The 22,598-nt window shown below is 40.7% G+C and overlaps 1 protein-coding gene across 3 annotated transcripts in view; it reads right to left on the bottom strand.

Moving 5' to 3' along the window:
* Nucleotides 1-22,598, bottom strand: part of HMGA2 (high mobility group AT-hook 2) — a 144,324-nt gene that overhangs the window by 13,909 nt on the left and 107,817 nt on the right. For 2 of the 3 annotated variants that reach the window (XM_079773928.1, XM_079773929.1), the window contains exon 4: nt 7,275-7,307. In XM_079773928.1, the coding sequence (XP_079630054.1) occupies nt 7,275-7,307 (33 nt within the window). Of the gene's footprint in view, nt 1-1,919; nt 6,148-7,274; nt 7,308-22,598 lie in introns of those variants that run through there. The other variant, XM_079773930.1, reaches the window with a different exon arrangement.

Genomic DNA, 22,598 nt, shown 5'->3' with positions numbered 1-22,598 from the left:
ACACACAGACTTCACCACACCGTTAAAAACGATTACACTTTTAAAAACTATATGAAATCTGTCAAGTCCAGAAACACTAAATTTTTCCTTTTGGAGTTTTATATATTTCCCCAAATTGAGTGATATTCTCTCACTTCTGTTAGAACTTTATGTCATCTCTACAAGACCTTTGCCACCCACACAGCTAGATTCATCTTGCCAATATTCCTCTATTACCACTGTGAGCTAATTATTCCATATGTTTACAGTTAATAATCATGTTGATATGTTTCCTCTGCCCTACGCCTGTGCTGTTATATCCTGGAGCTACTTTATTGCAGGGTTAAACGTTGGTTTCTACTTTGCTCTCTCCCTTTCCCTTGACCTTTGCAGTGTCAGAGGTCAGGGGTGAAATAAAAAAGTATTTCCTATGCAGCAAAACAGTGCCACTCAGGGTGGACTTTGATATAATTCTTCATGTTTTACCAGTTGGTACCAAACATTTACTGGCCCACAAAATGTTTTACCAGCTTGAAAGAGCATAAGTAGGAAAATAAATCAGTGTTCTTTATGACTTAGGCAATGTAAATCACTAGGCTTCCCGAGTGAGCAGAAGACGGACTATTTGCAAGTCTGATTTATTATGAACTATTTACTGCATTGGCCAGGGTGCCATGTAAAAGATGAGTGTTGGAGTGAGAATGCCCTCCCCTCTTTCTCCTTCCTCCTTCTTCCTCCGCCTGTCTAGACTAAAAGCCCCCAGTAAAAATGCCTTCTTTGAGAACACGATGCTGACTGCAATTCATCAACTTGCTTGTCCCAAAATGAAATCTCTCATTTTGCTCCAAACAATGTTTAGGTTGTCTGAAATATAAACATCCTTAAAACTGCCCTTGAAGTCTCTGTAAAAACATTCAACTTTTTTTTTTTTTTTTTGAAGGGGAGAAAAAAAACCCCTCCTGATAACCAAGGCTTAGAGAGATTTCTCCTCCCTGATACACACCACCCGCAAGAGATGCTATTTGCAGGTAAAAACTCTTATTTCAAAACAGATAGCTTTGTTTCCAATCTTTCAGAAACAGGAAACTTGCCAATTCTCTCACTGGGAAGTGGAAAAGGAGTGGGTTTATACCTGTCTTAATTGCTAGAGGTGTAGCTTGCCAGGGCTGTACAACAATGAGGAAATTGGGTAGAAAGGAAGGATAACTGTTGGGATTTTAAAAACCTGTTTTTATCCTGTGGGTAGGGCTCTGGTGAGAAAAAAAAAAAGTCTGAATTACATATAAGGATTCACTTCCAATCTCTGTTTAAAGCCTTAAAAGGGGGAAATCGAGAAACATTAGTATCTGATAAACCAGCAAAATCTTGTGAGAAGTCCTAGATAGAGACGTATTCTTTATTTTTTTAAAATCCTCACCCGAGGATACGTTTTTCATTGATTACAGAAGAGAGAAGAAGGGAGAGGGAGAAAGAGAGAGAGAGAGAAACATCATTCCGTTGCCTCCCATACAAACCCTGACTGGGGATCGAATCCACAACCTGGATATGTGTCCTGACTGGGAATCGAACCCAAGACTGTTCAGTGCAGGGGGCAACACTCTAATAAACTTAAGCCACCCAGCCAGGGCGAAATGTACTTTTATCAAAATAAAAACTAGAGCCCTAACTGGTTTGGCTCGGTGGATAGAGTGTTGGCCTTGGGACCAAGAGGTCCCAAGTTTGATTCCACTCAAGGGAATGTACCTTGGTTGCGGGCACATCCCCAGTAGGAGGTGAGCAGGAGGCAGCTGATCGATATTTCTCTCTCATCGATGTTTCTAACTCTCTAGCTCTCTCCCTTCCTCTTTGTAAAAATCAATTAAAAATATTTTTAAAAAATAGAGAAACAAAGCTCCCTCAATCAAGGACAATAACCTGATACATTTATAGTGTTTTTAAAATTAAAACAATGATGACAGCAACAGAATCTACCACTATTTCCTATTAAAGTTAAGAATGTGACCCATGGGGCTGAGGATTCAACCACTTCAAATTGTTAAAACCTAGAAAATTAGTTAACTTTTTAAAAAAAAATATTTTACTGATTTTTTACAGAGAGGAAGGGAGAGGGATAGAGAGCTAGAAACATCGATGAGAGAGAAACATAGACCAGCTGCCTCCTGCACACCCCCTACCAGGGATGTGCCCGCAACCAAGGTACATGCCCTTGACCGGAATCGAACCTGGGACCTTTAAGTCCGCAGACCGACGCTCTATCCACTGAGCCAAACTGGTTTCGGCATTAGTTAACTTTTATTTATTGCTTATTTTGTCACTTTAAGAATGAAAATATAGTAGAGTTCCCTAGTAAGCTTTTGCTTTTACTGGTTTTGGAATTTTTAAAAAAGTTAATTACGAATATTGCAGATTTTCCCCTTTAGATTTGTAAGAGACTCTAACTTACCCATCAGGGAGTATGTCACACACTTGAGGTGTGCGGCTGATGGTACCTGGTGGATTGTCCAATCACACCCCGCCTCCCCGAGGAGAGTTCCCCTTAAACTTTTATTTCTCCCTAGACACAGGTATGTATATACAGAAACACAAATAAGTATCTAAATTTTGAGATCTGTCACAATCCTGAATTTGTCTCCTCAGAGTGAATTTTGTCATTCTGTATCCCAGTTGCAGGATGTGGCATTCTGGAGGCTCAGAGGAGGTTCCAGCATTTGAGGGATTTACCAGCCTTCATAATAGAGCCATTGTAATTCTGGATACACGTGATATATAGGGAAAGTGATTGCTTTAGTCCTAAAGGTAGGATGCAGCAATTACTATAAAATTTCCCCCGAGTTTAAAAACATTCTTGTTTTAAAACAAGCAATAAAAACACTTGCAGTAAAAAGGATAGTTTTAAACGAATTAGAATTCTAGAATTTTCAAGAATATCCACCTCTGGAAATAAAAATTATACCTAGCACCCCAAAATAAGTTACAACATAACAACGCTCTCTCTCAAAATGTTCTTGAGAGTAAAGGAAGAAGTGTTGTTGTTATCCCATTTCAAAAGGTGGATAAATAGGGTGCAGAGAGATTAGTTTGCTCAGGGATGGGGCTAGAAAGCAAAACCTAGGTCTCCTTACACACTTCTGAGCCCTTTTCTTTATATGTAAAATATTTACTTGTGCTAAAATCTTCACCACCTCACAACAGGATCTAAATGTAACCCCTCAAACACTGTTAATGAAGAAAGGGTATGAGCCTTAGGTAACCTAGACTGCCACCTGGGAAACCATCTGGGTGGGTCTTTTGAAAGAAACAGATGAAAAAGGAAGAAATTCTTTGGAATGTAGTGTAAAATTTACATTATCCTCCATGAACTTCCATGTAGTCCCTGTGTTTATACATTTCATCACTGTGTCCTTAGGCAATGTAGATTAAGAAGTCCAATGAGCTCATGCTCCTTTCCCTGTCCCCCTATTTCTGAGTCTGAACTCTCTCTCCTCTCAAGGGCAGATCTGGAGCAGGGTCTGTGAGACAGCCGACTGGTCAGTGAAGACCAACCCGATCCATCCGTGGCTTCTTGGATATTCCGGATTGCCTTGGGAAGACATTTTGTTATTTCACTATCATTTCTCAGTGTGTTGCTGCCCAATTTGCAATCAGTTTCAGCAATCTCCACCTGTGATTTACTTGTTTCTGCCTCTCTACTTTTGAATATGTCATTCATCTCTTCTGTAAGATCTTACTGTCTTTCCCCTAATTAGTCTCCATTTTCCCCTTTGCAACTAAACAACAAGATCAAAACTCTTCCAGGAATCATCCCCATGTGGCGTTTTGTATCCCACACGTACCTCATCAACATTGATATTCTGTGTTTCAAATGTTCAAACCTCGTGTCGTGTGTGTTCGCTGAGCACTCTCATCCCTGCTGCACATTAGAATCACTGGGAGAGTTCTTAAAAAATACTGACGCTAGAGTCAGACCAAATAATCAGAACCACGGCAGGATGGGGCCATTGGTGTGCTTAACAACGTGCTCTCCAGGAAAAAAAAGTCCTGATTCGTAGCATTTATCAATTTCCATGGCACAAATATTTCCAGTGTAGTGGATTTCAAGCTACCAACTTGTCGCAGAATGTAGACCATGGAAGGGAGGCTCACAATTGGTTCCAGCACACACTGCACACCACATGAGGTGTATATGCCATAGACTAGTATATGGTGATATGTACATTTATATGGTATATACATGGTGGTATTTATAATAACCATTTAGATATACATGGTCACACCCACCCACCCATAGTCCCTCTTATTGTGGATTTGCTTTCTGAGGTTTCAGTTACCTGCAGTCAAACTTGGCCTAATATAGTAAATGGAAAATTTCAGAAATAAACTAAGTTTTAAATTGCACGCCGCTCTGAGTGGCGGGATGAAATCTCGTGCTGCCCCACTCCATCCTGCTTGGGACGTGAATCACCCTTTTGTCCAAAATATCCTCTCCTCCTTCCCCCACTTAGTCACCTAGTAGCCATCTAGATGATCACAATGGTTATTTTATTATAATATATTGTTATAATTGTGTATTTATAATTCATTATTAATCTCTTACTGTGCCTAATTTATACATTAAACTTTATCATGGGTATGTATATGTAAGAGGAAACATAGTGCAAGTATATAATAGGGTTCAATACTACCCCCAGTTTCAGGTGCCCACTGGTGGTCTTTTTTAAATTTAATACTAGAGGCCCAGTGCACAAAATTCATGCACGGGTAGGGTCCCTAGGCATGGCCAGTGATCAGGGCCAAGCTGTGGGGCGACTAGCAGGGAGATCGGGGGAGGGGGGGGCCCCCGCTGGCACCTGCCTTGGCCAGCCTGGCACTGCCCACTCACTGGTTCTGCCTCCCACTGCCGCCACCAGTCGCCTCTCTCTGCAGGGCAACTGGCAGGGCGATCGGGGGCCCTGCTCGCACCCGCCTTGGCTGGCCTGGGCCTACAGGCTGGGGGCAGCTCCTGCATTGAGTGTCTGCCCCCTGGTGGTCAGGGTGCATCATAGCGACCAGTCATTCTGCCGTTTGGTTGATTTGCATATTAGGCTTTTATTATATAGGATATTTTTATTGATTTCAGAGAGGAAGAGGGAGGGAGGGAGAGAGAGAAACATCAATGATGAGAGAGAATCATTAGTCAGCTGCCTTTTGCACACCCCACACTAGGGATCAAGCCCACAACCTGGGCATGTGCCCTGACTGGGAATCAAACCTATGACCTCCTGGTTCATAGGTCAACGCTCAACCACTGAGCCACGCTGGCCAGGCCACTGGTGGTCTTGGTACATGTCCCCCGCAGATAAGGGGGATCTACTGTGTGTATGCGTATAATCACTAGGTTATTCTACTATGCAGATGAGGTTAAGGACCTCTGAACTAGATTACACATTTCTTAGATACAGTGACTGTTTTTGTTTGCTACATCTTCCTTGTAACACCAAGAATAGCGACTGAATAGATGTTGCCAAGAGACCACATAGGGATATTAAGCTATGGTTCACAGCCTATGATGCAACAGTGAACACTGCAGTATCCTTTGACTCAAATGCACAGAATTATAAATTCACTTTCTCTTGATTTTCTTACTGACAAAGGGTGAGAGGCTCAATATATTTGGTACATACTACTTAACATGCCAAGTTTTTTGTTATTATTTCATTTTGTTTAATATTGTGTACAAATACTCAAACACTGGGTATTTTTTTTTTAGTGCTTCCTACTACTTTCAGCTTTTAGGTATGGGAGCAGCCATGAGCACATGTGTTATTATTTGGATATATATTTCCTACATGCTTACACATATTTAGAAGCTTCAATTCTCTCCCAACCAGCATTCTTAAAAAACAGTAGACAGCCAGGCCAGTGTTCCTCAGTGGTTGAGCATCGACCTATGAACCAGGAGGTCACTGTTCGATTCCCTGTCAGGGCAAGTGCCCAGGTTGTGGGCTCGATCCCCAGTGTGGGGTGTGCAGGAGGCAGCTGATCAATGATTCTCTCTCATCATTGATATTTCTTTCTCTCTCTCCCTCTCCTTTCTTCTCTGACATCAATAAAAATATTAACAAAATAAAATGAAAACAGCAAACACATAATATTATATGGGTGATCTTTCCCAGGCAAGGTGACATTGTCCCAAGAGAACAGGGTGCCAAGATACATTTTTGAGACTTCTGGGAAAAAGAATCCATAGATTTTGTTTTTTATCCTCACCTGAGGATCTATTTATTGATTTTAGAGAGAGAGGAAGGGGGGGAGAGAGAGAGAGAGAAACATCCATCAGTTGCCTCCCGTGCTGGCTCTGACTGGGGATCGAACCAGTTGGAACAGGACGATGCTCCAACTAACTAAGCCACCTGGCCAGGGCCCGTATATATTTTAAATTATATGACAGAGATCTACAAAGAACTTGGTAACCCATGTTGCTGCTTAATAACTTACTTCAGCCAGTTCTGCATATTACACCTGGATCTCCTGAGTTTCTCCTTAAACCCAGAAGGGGAGAGCAGCAGGACAGCCTTATACATTAATAACAGCTCACATACTTGGCAATATATTAATTTATCCTTCAGTTTTGCTTTCTCCAAGATATACTTCCTCAATAAGTATGATTCTCATGTTTCCATGTATGGATTACAGTCAGGACAAGGAATTCCAGTCATATGGGACAAGAGAAGGAAAGCTGGTTCTTCATATTGATGTATCCCAAGACTTCAGAGACTATGACTCAGTCATCGAAGCAAGACCCGAGAATCATCAATCTGCAAAACCAGTGTAACTTAATTTCCCAGTTTCCCAGCCCTCCCTGGGGGGCATTTGGGGATCATTTAATGTTATGGAATAGTTCAACAAACATATATGTTTCCAGTCATGAATCATGAAATATTTTGCAGCTAATAAGTCCCATATCAAGTCAATGAAACATGGATAGTTAGGTGGAAAGAACACAATTAGATGTTTAAGGATGGGCAAAACACATACAATTTGATGTTTTATACACAAGGCACTGAAATAAACACTTTCTTTTTAAACCTTTGCCTGGTGCACTTAAGCAAAGGTCTTGATCTTGTAGGGTTTTTAGTGACAATCTCCTACTGTGCATTTCTGACGTTTTCTGAAGGACACAACAAATTGTCAAGAATACTGCAGTGCTGATGTAATCCAACTAGAAAACTATTAATTAAAGGTTTAATTTGGGGACTTGTTTTTCACTTTACTTTTTATATTAATTGATAGGAAAACTCATAATGACCATATCTTACCTGAGCAGGTTTCTTCTGAACAACTTGTTGTGGCTAAAAAAGAACAACAACAAAAGAACTGTTATAGTTTAAGAGAAAACATATGCAATGAAAAAACAATTAAGTATGCATATTTTAAATATAGACATGCATCTGCAAATAATGATGAAAATGTTAAGGTTTGAAATGTTTCTTTATTCATGGTCTCTATATGTTAAGGAAATAAAATGCAGGTTATCTCTGTTAAAACAATTCTCAATTAAAGTCTGGCATGCATACCAGCTACATCAAAATGAACTTATTTCATTTACTTTGTTTTTTGTTGCTGTTTTTTGTCTGACTACCAAAACAGTTGAGGAGGGAACGGGCCTAATTTGTTAATATTTTGTGTTTTGTAGAAAAGCTTTATTGAGATTTAATTCACATACCATAAAATTCACCCATATGCAGTGTATAATGAAAAGTTTTTAGTATATTCACAGGATTGCACAATCATCATCAAACTCTTAATCTTAGAATATTTTCACCTCATCTAAAAGAAACCTCATACACTTTATCGGCCACTCCCCACTTCTTCTTGCCTCCCTAGCTGCCCTTCCATCCCTAACTCACCACTAACCTACTTTCTGTCTCTATAAATTTGCCTTCGTGTAAATGGAAGCATGCGATAAATGGTATTTTGTGGTCTGGCATCTTTCACTTACTCAGCACAACGCTTTCTAGGATGGTCCATGTTGCAGCACGTATCAGTAGTTCTTCCTTTTCATTGCCAAATAATATGTCATTGTATGGACACACTACATTTTGTTTACCCATCTACGAGTTGATGGACATTTGGGTTGTTTCCACCTTTTGGCTATCATAAATAATGCTGCTATGAACATATGTATACATAAGTGATAATGTGGATACACGTTCATTTCTCTTAAAAATGAACATATATATTTAGGAACGGAATTTCTGGGTCACACAGGTAACTATGCTGAACTTTTTGAAGAGCTGCCAGGTAGTTTTCCAGAGCAGCTGCACTATTTCACATTCCTACCCGCAATACATGAGGGTTCCAACTTCTCTAAACCTTGTCACTGCCTGCCTTTTAAACATCCTACTGGGTGTAAAGTTGAATATCATTGTTGTTCTGATTTGAATTTCTCTAATGACTAATGATGCCGAGCATCTCTTCTTCATGTGCTTATTGGCCATTTGTATATCTTCTTTAAAGAAATAGCTATTCAAATCTTTTGCTCATTTTAAATTTTATTTGTCTTTTCATATTGAATTGTAAGAGTTCCTTATATGTTCTGGGTTCAAGTCTCATCAGAATATGACTGGCAGCTATTTTCTTCCATTCTATGGGTGGGTTTGTTCACGTTTTTGATGGTGTCACTTGAAAATACCATCTATGCCAATGTCTTATTTCTGTGTATCTATTTAATTCTTATGTCTTTATCTATCTATATCTATATCTATTTAATTCTGTTTGCAGAGCAAAGCTCTCCACTTTTAAGTCAAATACCCAAGGGAAATTTTCTACCCAGCCTAAATTAATTTCCCAAGAATTAGAGTATTAGACAAATATTTAAGTTATTCTTTGCATTGTAAAAGGCGGACTGAAGCCCCCACTTTCCGATGGATTCCTTCCAGTACTCACCCTCCTGTCTGAATCCCATAAGTCTCCCTTATTCTGTCTATACATCGCTGAGGTTTGAGAACACCACTGAGCCACTCTGATGTGGAGAGTGACATGCTGTTATGATTCCAATGGGGAAAAAAAAATTGCTACAGTTCTCCCAAATAACAGAAGTTAGAATACATTCACTATATCATGGAAGGGCTAGAGTGCCTATTCATTTTTCTTCCTCTCAGAATTTCTGTGACGGTGTATATCTTACTGCTGCTGTATTCAACGTAAACAAAAATTACCGAAACGTTATTTTTTTTTAAGATGAACAAACTAAACAGAAAAGACATGGCAAAATGCTTTTGTGCCCTGAGAAAAAAGTTCTTCCCTTTGACGTTAAATCACAGTAGAGCTGACAGGATAAAAGCCCAGGCTTGGAGATGATGTTTTCTCCAGGTGGAATGAACCAAGGGCGAGGAGGACTTCTTGCCTTTGGGGATTCACAAGTGTGCGCTAAGAGAGAAGTGTTTATTTCAAAAGACTCCTGTGTCAGAACAGACCGCTCTTCTTCCTTCTCTTTCTTCCCACCTGTGCACATTTACTCCCAAACTGCTTCAAATCCGCACGCATTCCTGCAGGCTGACGGCTTCCTACTGCTCAGCCTTCCCCCCCACCCCCCCACCCCCTTTCTTGGCTGGATCCTGCATTCACGTGACTCCTGCACACTGCGGGCTCAATGAAATCCTCTGCAAGGGCTGCCAGCTCCCCCAATTTTCCATGAATTAGGTCCTGACACTTCAATGAGGGGAAAGACAATGTCTGAAACGCTCCCAGCCCTGGCGCCCGGCCTAGTCCGTGTCACACAACTTCCACCAGCTGCCTGCCCTTCCACACGGCACTTCACCAAACAAACAGACCCTTGAAGGCTCTCAATGCTGCTCGGGGTGACGGCTGCCAGGATGTTTTCCCAGCCTCTGGCACCCACTGGCTCCAGACTGCGTCGGGAAAGTTTTCTGTTGTTGTTATTTTGTTTTTATTTTTTATGAATGGCTCTGGGAGAAAAATGCAGACGGAAGCACAATACTACTGCCATTCATAAAAAGGGAAAGGAAACAAGCCGCTGTCTGGAAATCTTCTGGGATGCGAGCAAGCTGCAAGACTCCGTCTCCCTTGAGGCATCTCCTGGCCCAGAACTGAACGTTGCTACCTAGAGACCAGTTGCCCCTCAGGGTCCCCATCCTTACAAACATGGTTGATCAGTATATATTTTATACGAAGAACCAAATAATATCAATCATGCATGTTAATCTTTAGTGTGGCTAGCAGTGTATTATCCCGCACCTTAAAAAAAACGAGTAGTATTTTGCACATGCATTTCCCACGTAAAAACTTAAAATCCTTTCCGTTTTTTAACATTGGTCCCTTTGTGTCTGGAAGAACCCAGGCCTTAATATGTCCATTGGCTCACAGGGAAACTAAGGCACAGGGAGTTTAAATAATTTCCCCAAGACCATCTTCTAAACCGAAGTCTTCTAATTCTCCTCATCCGCTCCTCCTGGGGGGTTGCAAACAAAAAGTGAACCCCCGAGGACAAGAGTCAGGCCCACAGACCCCCTGTCCCCTGGGAGACTGTTCCTCAGTTACTGATTGTGGAGAGTCTGAGGACATCCCTTTTAAAGGCGTGGATTTCATAACAACCGTTCTACTGAATGGAGAGCAAATCCCTCCAAGTTGCTTATTTAGACAATTCTGAAGACTCCGTTTCTAATAAGTTGGTGCACATGGTAAGTTTGGAGAGTTTGGGCACCTGTCGACTTGGCACGCAACACTCACAGAGCACTGAGATGTTGAATTCCATATATTAAGAGACTGTTACACTTTTCAGAAGGCTGTAACGAAAACCTCTCGTTTTAGAAGTGGCGTTTACCCCTAGTAAACTTCTGAAACACAATGGGTGAAAGAGAGCCTCCTCCCAGGACAAAACATCAACAACAACAAAGGACTTTGAAGAAATGCTTTGGATTAATATAATGTTAAACTAAAACTCTGAGGAGAATTAACGTACCCTGTCAATCAAAAGTAGATTAAGAAGGGCCCTCTCACACCACGGGGACGTGTAGTTCTCTGCAGGTTAATCGTTAGCCAAATTCAAAGTATAATCTTTAAGCAAATAAATATTATTGCCTGCAAATAGCTTAGGATACGGCATGCTAAGAAAGTGCAAAAGGATACAAAAACAAAAGGAAAGACTAAATTTTTTTTTTTTTTTTTTACTTCTGAAACCATACAGCAAACCAGATTTCTCTAAAGGAAAGGGGAAATGTTATTGCATTTTTAAGGTCCACAAACTATTTTGGTTTTTCAGATTTTGTAGAAAGACACTTTTGCAGGAAGTGGTCTGCCACCCCGGCTGTTTCAGAATAATTAAGGGGCTCCCTATGCCTCCTGAGAGTCCAACCTATGGTTCCTGGGCGTCTAGGTATTTCAAAGCTGTTGCTTAGACAGCTAAGCCACTTCTTCTAGTAGGAATTTAAAGAAAATCCTTCATAACGAAGGGTCTAGACATTATTAGTTCATTTGACTACTAATCTCAACATTAAATGAAAAGAGGCTTGAACTGGGCTTACCAACTTAATTTTTTTTAAATGAGGCACAATGTGTAGTAAAGTGAGGATGATCACTATGCAAAGGGTCTTAAGTTGACTTGTGAAAGAAAACAGCCCTTCGTTTGGATCTCTGTTCTCAGCAGAAGTTGAACCTAATTATATCCGGTGTTTGGCAGCCAGTAGTAGGCAGTTTTGCTCACTTTGTTTTAAAATCCTAAGACCATCACTGAATCAAGAAGTATTTCTGTGCCCTAACACAACCTTTGTCCATGTGATTGCTTTTCATTCTCACAGCAGTATAGGGTAAGACAGGCCCCCTAACTATTTACTAAAGAAGAATATAAAAACCCTCATTTCTTCCATGGGACATGAATGGCCCCTAAAATGTAACTCTCATTTCTTATTTCTAAATTTGCTCGCCAACTAAGTAACATCTCACAAGATAAGCTCGGTTATTTTTAAAATTAAATATGGTAGCCAAGTAAAAATTTTGCTGAAATGTTACTTGTTTTTAAACCCCCAAAGGTGTTCTTTATGCCGAAGTCAGTGCACTGAATTAGTGGGGCTTATAATTATGTCTGTATCCACACAGGTGCACACAGCTTCACCTTCTGCGGGAACTCACTGGTGAGTGTATCTCCAGCACTTGATGAAAATTTCAGTGAATACATCGATCTATTGCTCGATTACTATTGCTCTCTGGCCCACATTGATTAATTACTTATAGCAAAAAAAAACTATCAAACAAACTGAATAAGTAGACACAGCTCAGACTCAAGACAGGTAATTGTCCATCTCTAGGTAAATCCTCCATACATGGCCAGGCACCATGAAGGCCAGCAGCCTCACATCTGCGGTGTGCATACTGACAGGAGTGCTTTTTGACTTGTGGTTTGAACAACAACCTTTGGACCCTTTGTCCCAAGGAGTTTAAAGGCTCAAAAGGTAATCTCTCTCTCTGTATATAACCATTCGCCAAGATTGACTTTCATTTATGTGCAGAGAAATATGCTTTTCACTCTCTGAAGTTTCACAGTGCTGTTCTGAACATATTTTCTTTGTGACATCAACCCAAACTGAAGGGAGGTTACCATCATCAAGAATGGAAATTCTTCCCTGATTTTTGTGAAATGATGTGTTCAACACACTTATCATGGCATTCTGGACTTACAATTTTAAAGCTTCAATATTCTAGAATATCAAGAGTTATACTTGGGCCTTTTTAACAAATGAATTTTATGCTCTATAGGCTTTGAACCACTTTTTAAAAATATGTTTTTATTGATTTCAGAGAGGAAGGGAGAGAGAAACAGAAATATCAATGATGAGAGAGAATCACTGATTGGCTGCCTCCTGCAGGCCCCCTACTGGGGATGGAGCCTGCAACCCAGGCATGTGCCCTGACCAGGAATCGAACCATGACCTCCTGGTTCATAGGTTGATGCTCAATCACTGATCCACACTGGCCAGGCTGAGCCACTTTTTAAAAGGCATAAGAACCTCTTCCTTTTCTTTTCCAAATCAGATCTTATGTGGAATCCTACAACAGGAAGCAGACAAAATGGTACTTCTGATTGGAACACCAATGCTCCAACACATTCCTTGCCCTTCAGGGGAACACCAAGAGGTCCAGGGAAGGTCACGTAAAAGTCTCTGATCTCCAGATGCAAATCCTCCATCAGACTTGTATCTCACCAGGGTTGATGGAGCCAGAGCCTCTTCACAGCATTAATTCAGTGAGACTTACACTGTTAGATTGAACCACCATATGAACTGGGATTTTTGTCAGTCAAAATCAGTCAAATAGCAATAATATCATATGGCCCTGCTCTCAATTCCATGTAGGTTCTGCTCTCAATTCCACCTAGGTCCTGTTCTCAATCCCACCTTTCCTTTACACCTATTTTGCCAAAGGAAGCCAGACTCTGTGGTGAAAGGAGGGATTTGCTCATACCACAGATAAGGTTCCAGTTTTTTCATTTCTCTTGCAGCCTTTCTTCAAGGACATCATGGCTGTCTTTTTGACCAGCCAGGTAACTTCTCATACCCACTTCAAGTCCTACTGAACTCTACCTCTTCACTGAAACTGGATGGCTCCAATAATCTGCATATAACAATTCTCGATGCTATTCAAAAAAGTTTCGGAATGAAAACTGTGATTTCTAACTCAATCTATAATAATAAAAGCATAATATGCTAATTAGACTGGACAGCCAAACGACCTTCTGGACGTCATTCCGGATGTCCTTCCAGACGAAGCTGCGGCGGCAGGGACCAAGGCAGAGGTGGTTGGGGTGATCAGGCAGGCAGGTGAGCAGTTAGGGGTGATCAGGCAGACAGGCAGAGTGGTTAGAGGTGATCAGGCAGGCAGGCAAGCAGTTAGGGGCAATCAGGCAGGCAGGCAGATGTGGCAAGTGGTTAGGGGCGACCATGCAGGCAGGCAGGCAGAGGGGTTAGGGGTGATCAGGCAGGCAGGCAGAAGAGTGGTTAGGGAGGATCAGGAAGGCAGGCAGGCTAGTGGTTAGGAGCCAGTAGTCCCAGATTGCGAGAGGGATGTCCAAGGGGTTCCAGATTGCGAGAGGGTGCAGGCTGAGCCAAGTGACCCCCCCGTGCATAAATTTCGTGCACTGGGCCTCTAGTCTAAAATAAAGTCAGCTCTCAGTTATTGACACCAATACAAGGGAGTTGAGTTCAGGATATTCTCTAACACCAAGTGATCCAAAAATTATTTCACTTACCTAAGAAATATTTTGGGTAATTAAAGAGGAAGGTGTACCTGAAGTCTGAAGCATTTATTTCAGATCAAGTGTTGGTCAACAATGTGAGTATGAGACTCAGTTGTCACTAATACAAATCTCATCCCTTTTGCAGATACCCCTCTCACTGGGCTGGAAGTCTTCCTGTTTAATAGCTTCCTCAATTGAGAACAACCCTGCCCCCTGGTGGTGGGAGGCCTTGGAAAAGAGGAGAAACCATCCACCATGAGTAACTAGTGGCAATTTTCCTCCAGCTTAGAAAAAGCCTGGGTTAGATCATAATTTCTATTTCTTGTGCCTTCTGTGTGCACTTAGAGATGACTGTGTTATATGTGTATACATATAGCCCTGCATGGTTATAATTTGACAGTAACATCTGGCCCTTACAGTGCAAAGGAGATTTTGTAGTGCCATGTACAAAGTCTCCTAAGAAGTGATAAATCTATGGGGAGTTTTGGCAAAATCCCTGGAACTTCTGCTTGGTATTGGGGGGGAGGTGAGATGTTCTTTATTTTCTACTCTACTTGGCTTTAATCTTAGACTTTAATGCAAAAGACAAAAATAAGCTTCATTTCAAAAGTATTTATTGGATTATTAGAACAAATGCCCTCACTGTGGCTGGCCTCATTTCATCTGTTCAAGGATGGGAATAGTTACATTCTGCTGTAGTTAGTGCTGGTTAACATCAGGCTGTGTGTGCACGGCAACAAGCCATCTGAAAGCAGTTCTCATGCAAACAGATTTAGGGGTAATACTTTGGAGCCCTTGCCTGTCAGACACCTTTAGAATGGAGGGGAAAGGTCAATGAGAAATCCTTAAAGATCTCAATGTCCTAATGAGTGTCAAAAGCCAATCTTCTATACTCTGACCTGATGGCTCATCCAATTGTAACTGATCTTTGATAAACTGTGTATCAGACAGGTCCTGGATATAAAAATGAATAAGAAATGTTTCCTGGTATCAAGGAGCCTATAGTTTAACGTGGGCGACAAATGAGAAAAGAGACATTAGAATACAATGTGCCATTTTAAAGATAAATTTTCTCATGTTCAATGTAATCTCTCATGTCCAAGGTAATCTTAAGAGTCGAGAGGCATGATCATGAAGTACAGAGCATAATCACAGAAGAGATGACTATTTTTCCTACTTATAGGGAAAATGAGAAAGTAGAGATAAGTTCATGGAAGGGAAAAAATACAACAAGAAATTTGAAGACTTGATCTAGAAAAAAAGTATCACTTCTTCCCTATCACACACAAAAAATACAGGTAGGAAATAAATTTATTTTCACTTTAGAAAGTTAAAGATTATGATTAAGCTTTTTAAAAAAATCAGAAAATAAAGCAAAAAAAAAAAAAAGATGCAGTTCTGGAGGAAATGTTGTCAAAACCATGGCTAGTTTTAAGATGATACTTTGGTGTACTATGAAGTTACTGCATTTAACAGGCATTTTTATTTTATAGAAGATGGCTGTACTTTGGGGATAGAAAGCATTCTGAAGTGAACAGTCACACACTGGTGGCGGTAAAGAAATACATAGTCTCATGAGTTGACGTTTCATCTCAATTTTTATGATTTCCCAAGGTTTGGGGAAAATTTCACCCTTAGGCAAAAAAGCTGAATAAAAATTGTAAGATTAATGTCACTTCAAAAAAAAAAAATCAATCTGTTTCAGTCCTGTTTCCTTATCCTACAAGTTTTTAAACAAAAACACTATGTATTTTTCAAAGGCTCAAATTATTTATTTATTCTCTACAAATATTTCTTTTTCTCTGTATGTAGCCATTCACAAAGCTAGTTCACTTTGCACATGCACACAGGGTTAATAGCATCAAAGTAAAATGAATAAATATTTGAAACACCGTGCTGCTTGGTTTCAACAAATCAAACACATGTGCATAGATGCTGTGGACTAAGTCCAAACTTTATCTAAGGTCAATTTTAGCCAGATAGAGAGAGTAATGTTCAATAATAGGTGAAAGTAGACATCTATGAGATAATGAAAATGAAATTATATCCTAATTGGAGATGAGCAATAATTAATACTCTATATTTATTGGTGGTATATTTGAAAGTCCTTTTAAGATATGCATCTTCTTAACATTAGAGCTATTATTTAGGTAGTGGTTATATGAAATTGGATTTGAACTTTATACACACAATTTTTCACATAATATGTATATGTTTTCTTGTGTGCTTGCCCTTATGTTTATGATAGAAATAATGTGATTTTAAAAGTAGTTCTAGTTACTTTTATTTTGACGAAAGAGATTTAGAACCAATACTTAGAAAATTTCTTTAGTTCTGGGAATATTTGTTTGGATCTAAGACTAAAACATTTAAAAATGGCTTTACAAAAATGATTTAAGGATCCAGTATTTCCCAGCAACTATAATAGTTGCACATGGGCCTGAATTCAAAAAGCTGAATCATGATTTTAAGTATTTCCTTTCTTTAAGGAAAGAATCAGTAAATTTATTTGTAATCTCTTATGTTCTTAAGGACTACAAAGGGATAGTTTATGGGTTGAGAGCTCTATGATACTTAACTGAGTCATCTCTCTCCTAGAACCTTAATGTAGCAGTATTTTCTTGGCACCAATTTAGGGCTCACTGTAGCTGTTGAGTGGTTTTCCTTGGAGGAAGTTTAATATTCAATCTGAGAAATGTTAACTATTCCCGAACATTAGCTTATTTCCTTTAACTTTTTAAATAGTTGTAGAAGTGAGTTCTCTTTCCCCCACATTCTCACACTTCACAGTACACCCAGCACCCTGGTCTTCCCAGAGAATGTCTTCTTCCTGCATCGTCCTTCAAGTTTTCTTGGGATTAAGGTCCCTTTCTGCAGAATCCATAAATTATAGTGTCTCCATTCCTTATTCAGAAAACTAAGCATTTCATTCAGCTTGTCTCCAAAATGTCTCTCTCAAATGGAGCCTCAGGCAACCCCCTGAACTACCTAACTTACCCAACTGCTCTACAAATGGATTTTTCGAGATTGGTACAATGTCATCTTAAGCACTATTCTTTGTTTAGACTATTCCAGAAATGTCTCTCTGAACTCTGCTTTATTATCACATCCATTGAATCAAATATTCCTTAATTACAATTCAGGACAAGATGATAATTACAATTCAGGATAAGATGACATGAACAACTTTAAAGTTGTTCTCAAGGACCCAGGACAGGGGGGTTAGTTCCAAGACCCCCAGTGGATGCCTGAAAACCGCAGATAGTACTGAATCCTATATAGACTATGCTTATTCTACACGTACATACCTATGATAAAGTGTAATTTATAGACACAGTAAGAGATTAATAGCAATAACTAATAATACAATAGAACAATTATAACAATATATTATAATAAAAGTTATGTAAACATGGTATCTCTCTCTCTCTCTCTCTCTCTCTCTGAGAACTGATCTGGTCATCGAAACGGCTATTAGGTGACTAATGGGCGGGGAGCGTATACAGCGTGGATGTTCGGGACAAAGGGATGATTCATGTCCCAGGCAGGATGGAGGGTAACAGAGCGAGATTTCATCACGTTACTCAGAGCAGTGTGCAATTTAAAACTTGTGACTTGTTTATTTCAGAAAATTTCCATTTAATAGTTTTGAACTGTAGCTGAGTCTGGGTAACTCAAACAGAGGAAAATGGGGGACTACTGTATATTGACTTTATGATAATAATACAGCAATAAACAGTTTACAAGCTGATTTAATGTGTACTGTCTGACTTACCTCACTACAGCCATCTGAAGGAAGCACTGCCATTCAGATTTACACACAAAGAAGCAAAACGCTAAAGGCAGTCAATGACATGCGAAGGATGACAACAGTAGGTACCGAAGCTACAACTTCAACCCAGGCTGTCTGGCTCTCCAGCTTTTGCCCTTCCCCCCCAGGCAACAATGCTCCAACAACTGCTTATTCTGTGCTTATCTGCTTATGAAATATCAGTGCTTTGTGCATCCACAAAAATAGCACCTGGGAAAAATAATAAAAATCTAGCTTTCTAGGATTATGATTTCACCAAGAAGAAAAATCACCAGTAAGAAAAACTGCATCTTAATGTAACAATTTTAAAGATCTTAACTCTAAAGAATGTTTCTAATGCCTTTCCAGGACAAATCGGTATTAGAAAACTCTTCTCACAGGTAACAGCTTCGCTCTGAAAAAAGTTTTCTTGTCAAAAAGTTCAAGGTGTCTTAGGAATATAAATAGCATCATTTCTCACTAAATTTCTATCAAAGTAGAAATCCCATCCTGCCATTCATCTTTATATTATATATTTTCCTTCATCCTTTTATTTCTTTTATTCTCTTCAAAAGTCTATGGAGCCCGGCTGGCGTGGCTCAGTGGCTGAGCATTGACCTATGAACCGGGAGGTCACGGTTTGATTCCCAGTTGGGGCACATACCCGGGTTGCGGACTCGATTCCCAGTGTGGGACATGCAGGAAGCAGCCAATAAATGATTCTCTCTCATCATTGGTGTTTCTATCTCTCTCTCCATCTCCCTTCCTTGCTAAAGTCAATAAAAATATATTTGAAAAAAAAAGTCTATGGCAAAAAATTCAGGCAAGACTGTGAATGCTGATGAATCTAAAGTATTCCACCAAAGAAAATTTCCACAATAAATGCTAACAAATTCCTTTTGTGTCCCCCCCCCCCCCCCACATCTTATCACTTACTCTAATATGTGATTGTGTTAAAAACATTAGCTATAAATTCTGTGGGGTCTACAACATAGGAAATACATGGACACAGTTTCTGTATCGATGTCGTTTACAATCTCATGTGTTACATATTGTTGTCTGTGAGCAATATGTGAGGAAGAAAAGAGATGTCTGCTTCCCATACAGGCTCCTCATCTGCATCCTCAGACACCTCCCCTTCTCATTCCCAGTGGCTTTCTGCCCAGGAAATCTGTAGGTCTCCTGCTTTTAATCCTTTGTTCTGTATGGTGGCTGCATTCACTGGCGGGTGCTTTGGTGATGTGTTCATTTCTTTGGAATGTGACCACCCATTACCCTTATTTTTTACCCAGGATACATATAAATACACAGTACCATACAGACGGAGTCATTTAAAGCCTGCACCTATATGTATAATATTTATATATATTTACATTAAGGCGCAATTACTAGTCAGAGTTATCAACACCGACCCCTCCTGCTCCCACCTTACAGAAGCTGTGTGCACCGGCCCTGAGCACACCACACCACCCCTGGAAAACTCCCGGGAGCCTCTTCACCAACAGGGAAACTAAACTGCCCGCCCCTCCCTCCCCGGACTCAGCCGCTAACACCTGGCCTGTCTTTTGCATGGAGCACATTTTCAAAAAAGGTTTTGACTGCTTTCTAAACCCTCTCACTGCCTGGAAGAAGTCCTTTTCCTCCCCTAGAGCCCCTTCCTCGGGGGGCAGCGACACCCTTTCCATCAAGCTCATCAAAGGGTGCTGGTTGAAAATGCAGGTGCCTGACTCCACTCCTGGATTCAGGAGGGACCCAGTAACTGCTTTTATTTTATTTTTAAAAATATATATTTTATTGTTTTTAACAGGGAGGAAGGGAGAGGGATAGAGAGCTAGAAACATCAATGAGAGAGAAGCATCAATCAGCTGCATCCTGCACACCCCCTACTGGGGATGTGCCCGCAACCGAGGTACATGTCCTTGACCGGAATCGAACCTGGGACCCTTCAGTCTGCAGGACAATGCTCTATCCACTGAGCCAAACCAGTTAGGGCCAGTAACTGCTTTTAAAATGGGCAACTGGTCCTATGGTTGGTGCTCTGAGGAGCTACTTTTTCGGAGATCCAAAAGTAGGGAGACGGAAATGGGTGAGGAGACATATTAAATGTGACTTTATTTCCCCATATTTCCTGTAGATCAGTGTATAGGGAGATGGGTATGGAAATTCAACAGATTTATAAAAATGTTGATAATGAATTCTGATGAATCTCAAGTATCCCAAAGAAAATGCCTCCTGTGTGCTTTTGGGTACAATAGGGAAGTCCAACTCAAACTGACATAATAAGGATATAATTTACCCAACGCAACAGAGAGCCTGGTGATGATACACCTCCCGGACTGGTGAGCTCAGCAGGCTAAATGCAGTCGGTGAAATCCTCAGGGCTTCGGATTGTGTCTCTCTTTCTGCTCTGTCATCTGAGATTTCTTCTCAGCCTACCTCCTTCAGAGTCACAGAATGGGTACGGCCATTCCTGGTGGCACTTCCAGGAACATCAATGTCCTGCCGGAGGGGTGGCCTCTTGGCCTCTTCCTGTGGTACCAAGCAGACTGCCCTGTCTCCTGCACTGGCCAGACCTGCCCTGCGAGGGGAACGGGACTGCCTCTGATAAGTCAGATCTGCCCCTGGCTGGGGACAGGTCACTTTCTGTGAATAAAGGAAGATGGGGAATGAATGGAGAACCACTTTGGCTTTGAGCATTTTATGGTTCCCTGTGCTGGTCTGCCTTTGAGAGCTGGCAAGAAGTGCCCCCCTGACCTTGAAATCGGCTGCACAAGACTTTTCTTTGCATCGTCTGTCCCGTGCTAGTACATAAAGCTCTTGTTTTTGTCAAGCTGTTTCAGAGGAGGTAGAAGAACAGCCTCTTTGTAGACAGAACCCATTTCCGTTTTATAGTTATTATGGAGATGATGTCGGTGGTTTTTGCTTTCCGGGTCTGTTTGGAATTTTCTTCTGATAAATCTAGATTGAGTTCATTTTGTTGTGGACAGAAGGGTTTAGTTGTTCCCCCACTGCTAGAGAATGAGCGTGCCATGCTGCCTGGAAACCAGCTGTACCTCATTGGTCAGGTCCAAAAGGAATTCCAGGGATAGGTAATAAGTAATTTGCATGAGGTTCTGCCCATACTTTAGAAGTCAACTAAATATCTACTGACTTTTAATGGGAGTCCATCAGAGTTCTGCTTGACTAAACTGAAGACCAGCAGAACCAGAGGGTGTGTTTGGGGCCTTCGCTGCCAGGTAATAGCTGCTCTCTGTTTTATGCTGCTCTTCCGACTCCCTGACACTTGAGCAGGGGAGTGTCCCTACTCTGTGAATGGGTTGTCTATTAAAATGAGGTGCTTGTCTGCAGATGCAGTGGGACTCGAAGTCTTGGCTCTAGATAATACATGTTTTGGTATGTCTGGGCTTACTGCCAGATACATGTAGGTATCTGATCTTAGGAGGGCCTGTTGATGGAAGTAGTTATTTTATTTTATTATTTTTTTTAAATAAAGGAAGGATGTTTGTAAGGTGCTATCTTTGATTGTAGTTGCTGTTTCCAGGATATGGAAGCTGCTTTGGAGGACCCCAGAGGCAGCTTTTGGCCTTGAGGCAATTCTCCCCTGAGGAGCTCAATGTACTTCGTAAGGGTTTGCAGGTGGCATCTTGATACCTGCAGAGTTCCATGTCCTTGGCCCGCAAGCACAGGAAGCCTGAGGTAACGGGGAAGAACAGGGCTTTGGAGCCAGAAAGGCCTCTGAAATCAGGTCTCAACCAAATATACGCACCCTATGTGACTTGGTAGCAATTTATAAAAAGCTCCATTTCTTAATTTGTATAATGTGGGTACCTCACGAGGTTGTTGAGGTAATTAAAATAATGAATGCCTCTAAAATGCATGGAACAATTGATGGTTATAAGAACTTAAACATTATTTAATAGCACTAAGGAGGATGGGGTGGTGGGGTGGTAGTAATAGTAGTGGTAGTAATAGAAGTAGTGGTAAGAGTCATAATAGCAGCAGCAGTAATGGTAGTAGGAGTAATGCAGCAGTAGTCAAGGTAGTAATAATAACTGTAGAATAGAAATAGTAGTAGTAGTAGCAGTAGCAGCAATAGCAGCAATAACAGCAGTAGTGGTAACAATAGAAGCAGCAATAGCAGCAGCAGCATTCCTCATTGCTTATGATTTGCATTGTTCATTATAAAACAATCGGGCATCACTCTGGTGAACTGTTATCAGACTGCATTATAAAATCAACATTCACCCTCTCTGATTGGCCAATGTGTCACTTTGACCGTTTCTGCGGCCTTCAAGATTCCAGCTTCAGTAGCACAGGGATATGCCTGGCAACGAGGACAGGGTGTTTTATGTGCTTTGTTCACCTAACTTGCACAGGACAATGGCAATTTCCTTTGCATTGTGTGATGGTGTGATGTAGAGTTCATAGGCATACACTTTTACAAAGATCTTATCTAGCCTGATTTCCTTCATTCAGCGCCAGCTTGGCTATTTAAAGCACTTAATTTGTGGAGAGGTATGTCCTTCCCCGCACATTCTTTTAAAGCCAAAACAAACAAACAAAAAGATTTCCAGAGAGCAAAGAAGACACCCATCCACCATA

The sequence above is a fragment of the Cnephaeus nilssonii genome, assembly GCF_951640355.1.
Source record: "Cnephaeus nilssonii genome assembly, chromosome: 6".
Lineage (NCBI taxonomy): Eukaryota > Metazoa > Chordata > Mammalia > Chiroptera > Vespertilionidae > Cnephaeus > Cnephaeus nilssonii.
This window is presented reverse-complemented; position numbering and strand designations above follow the sequence as displayed.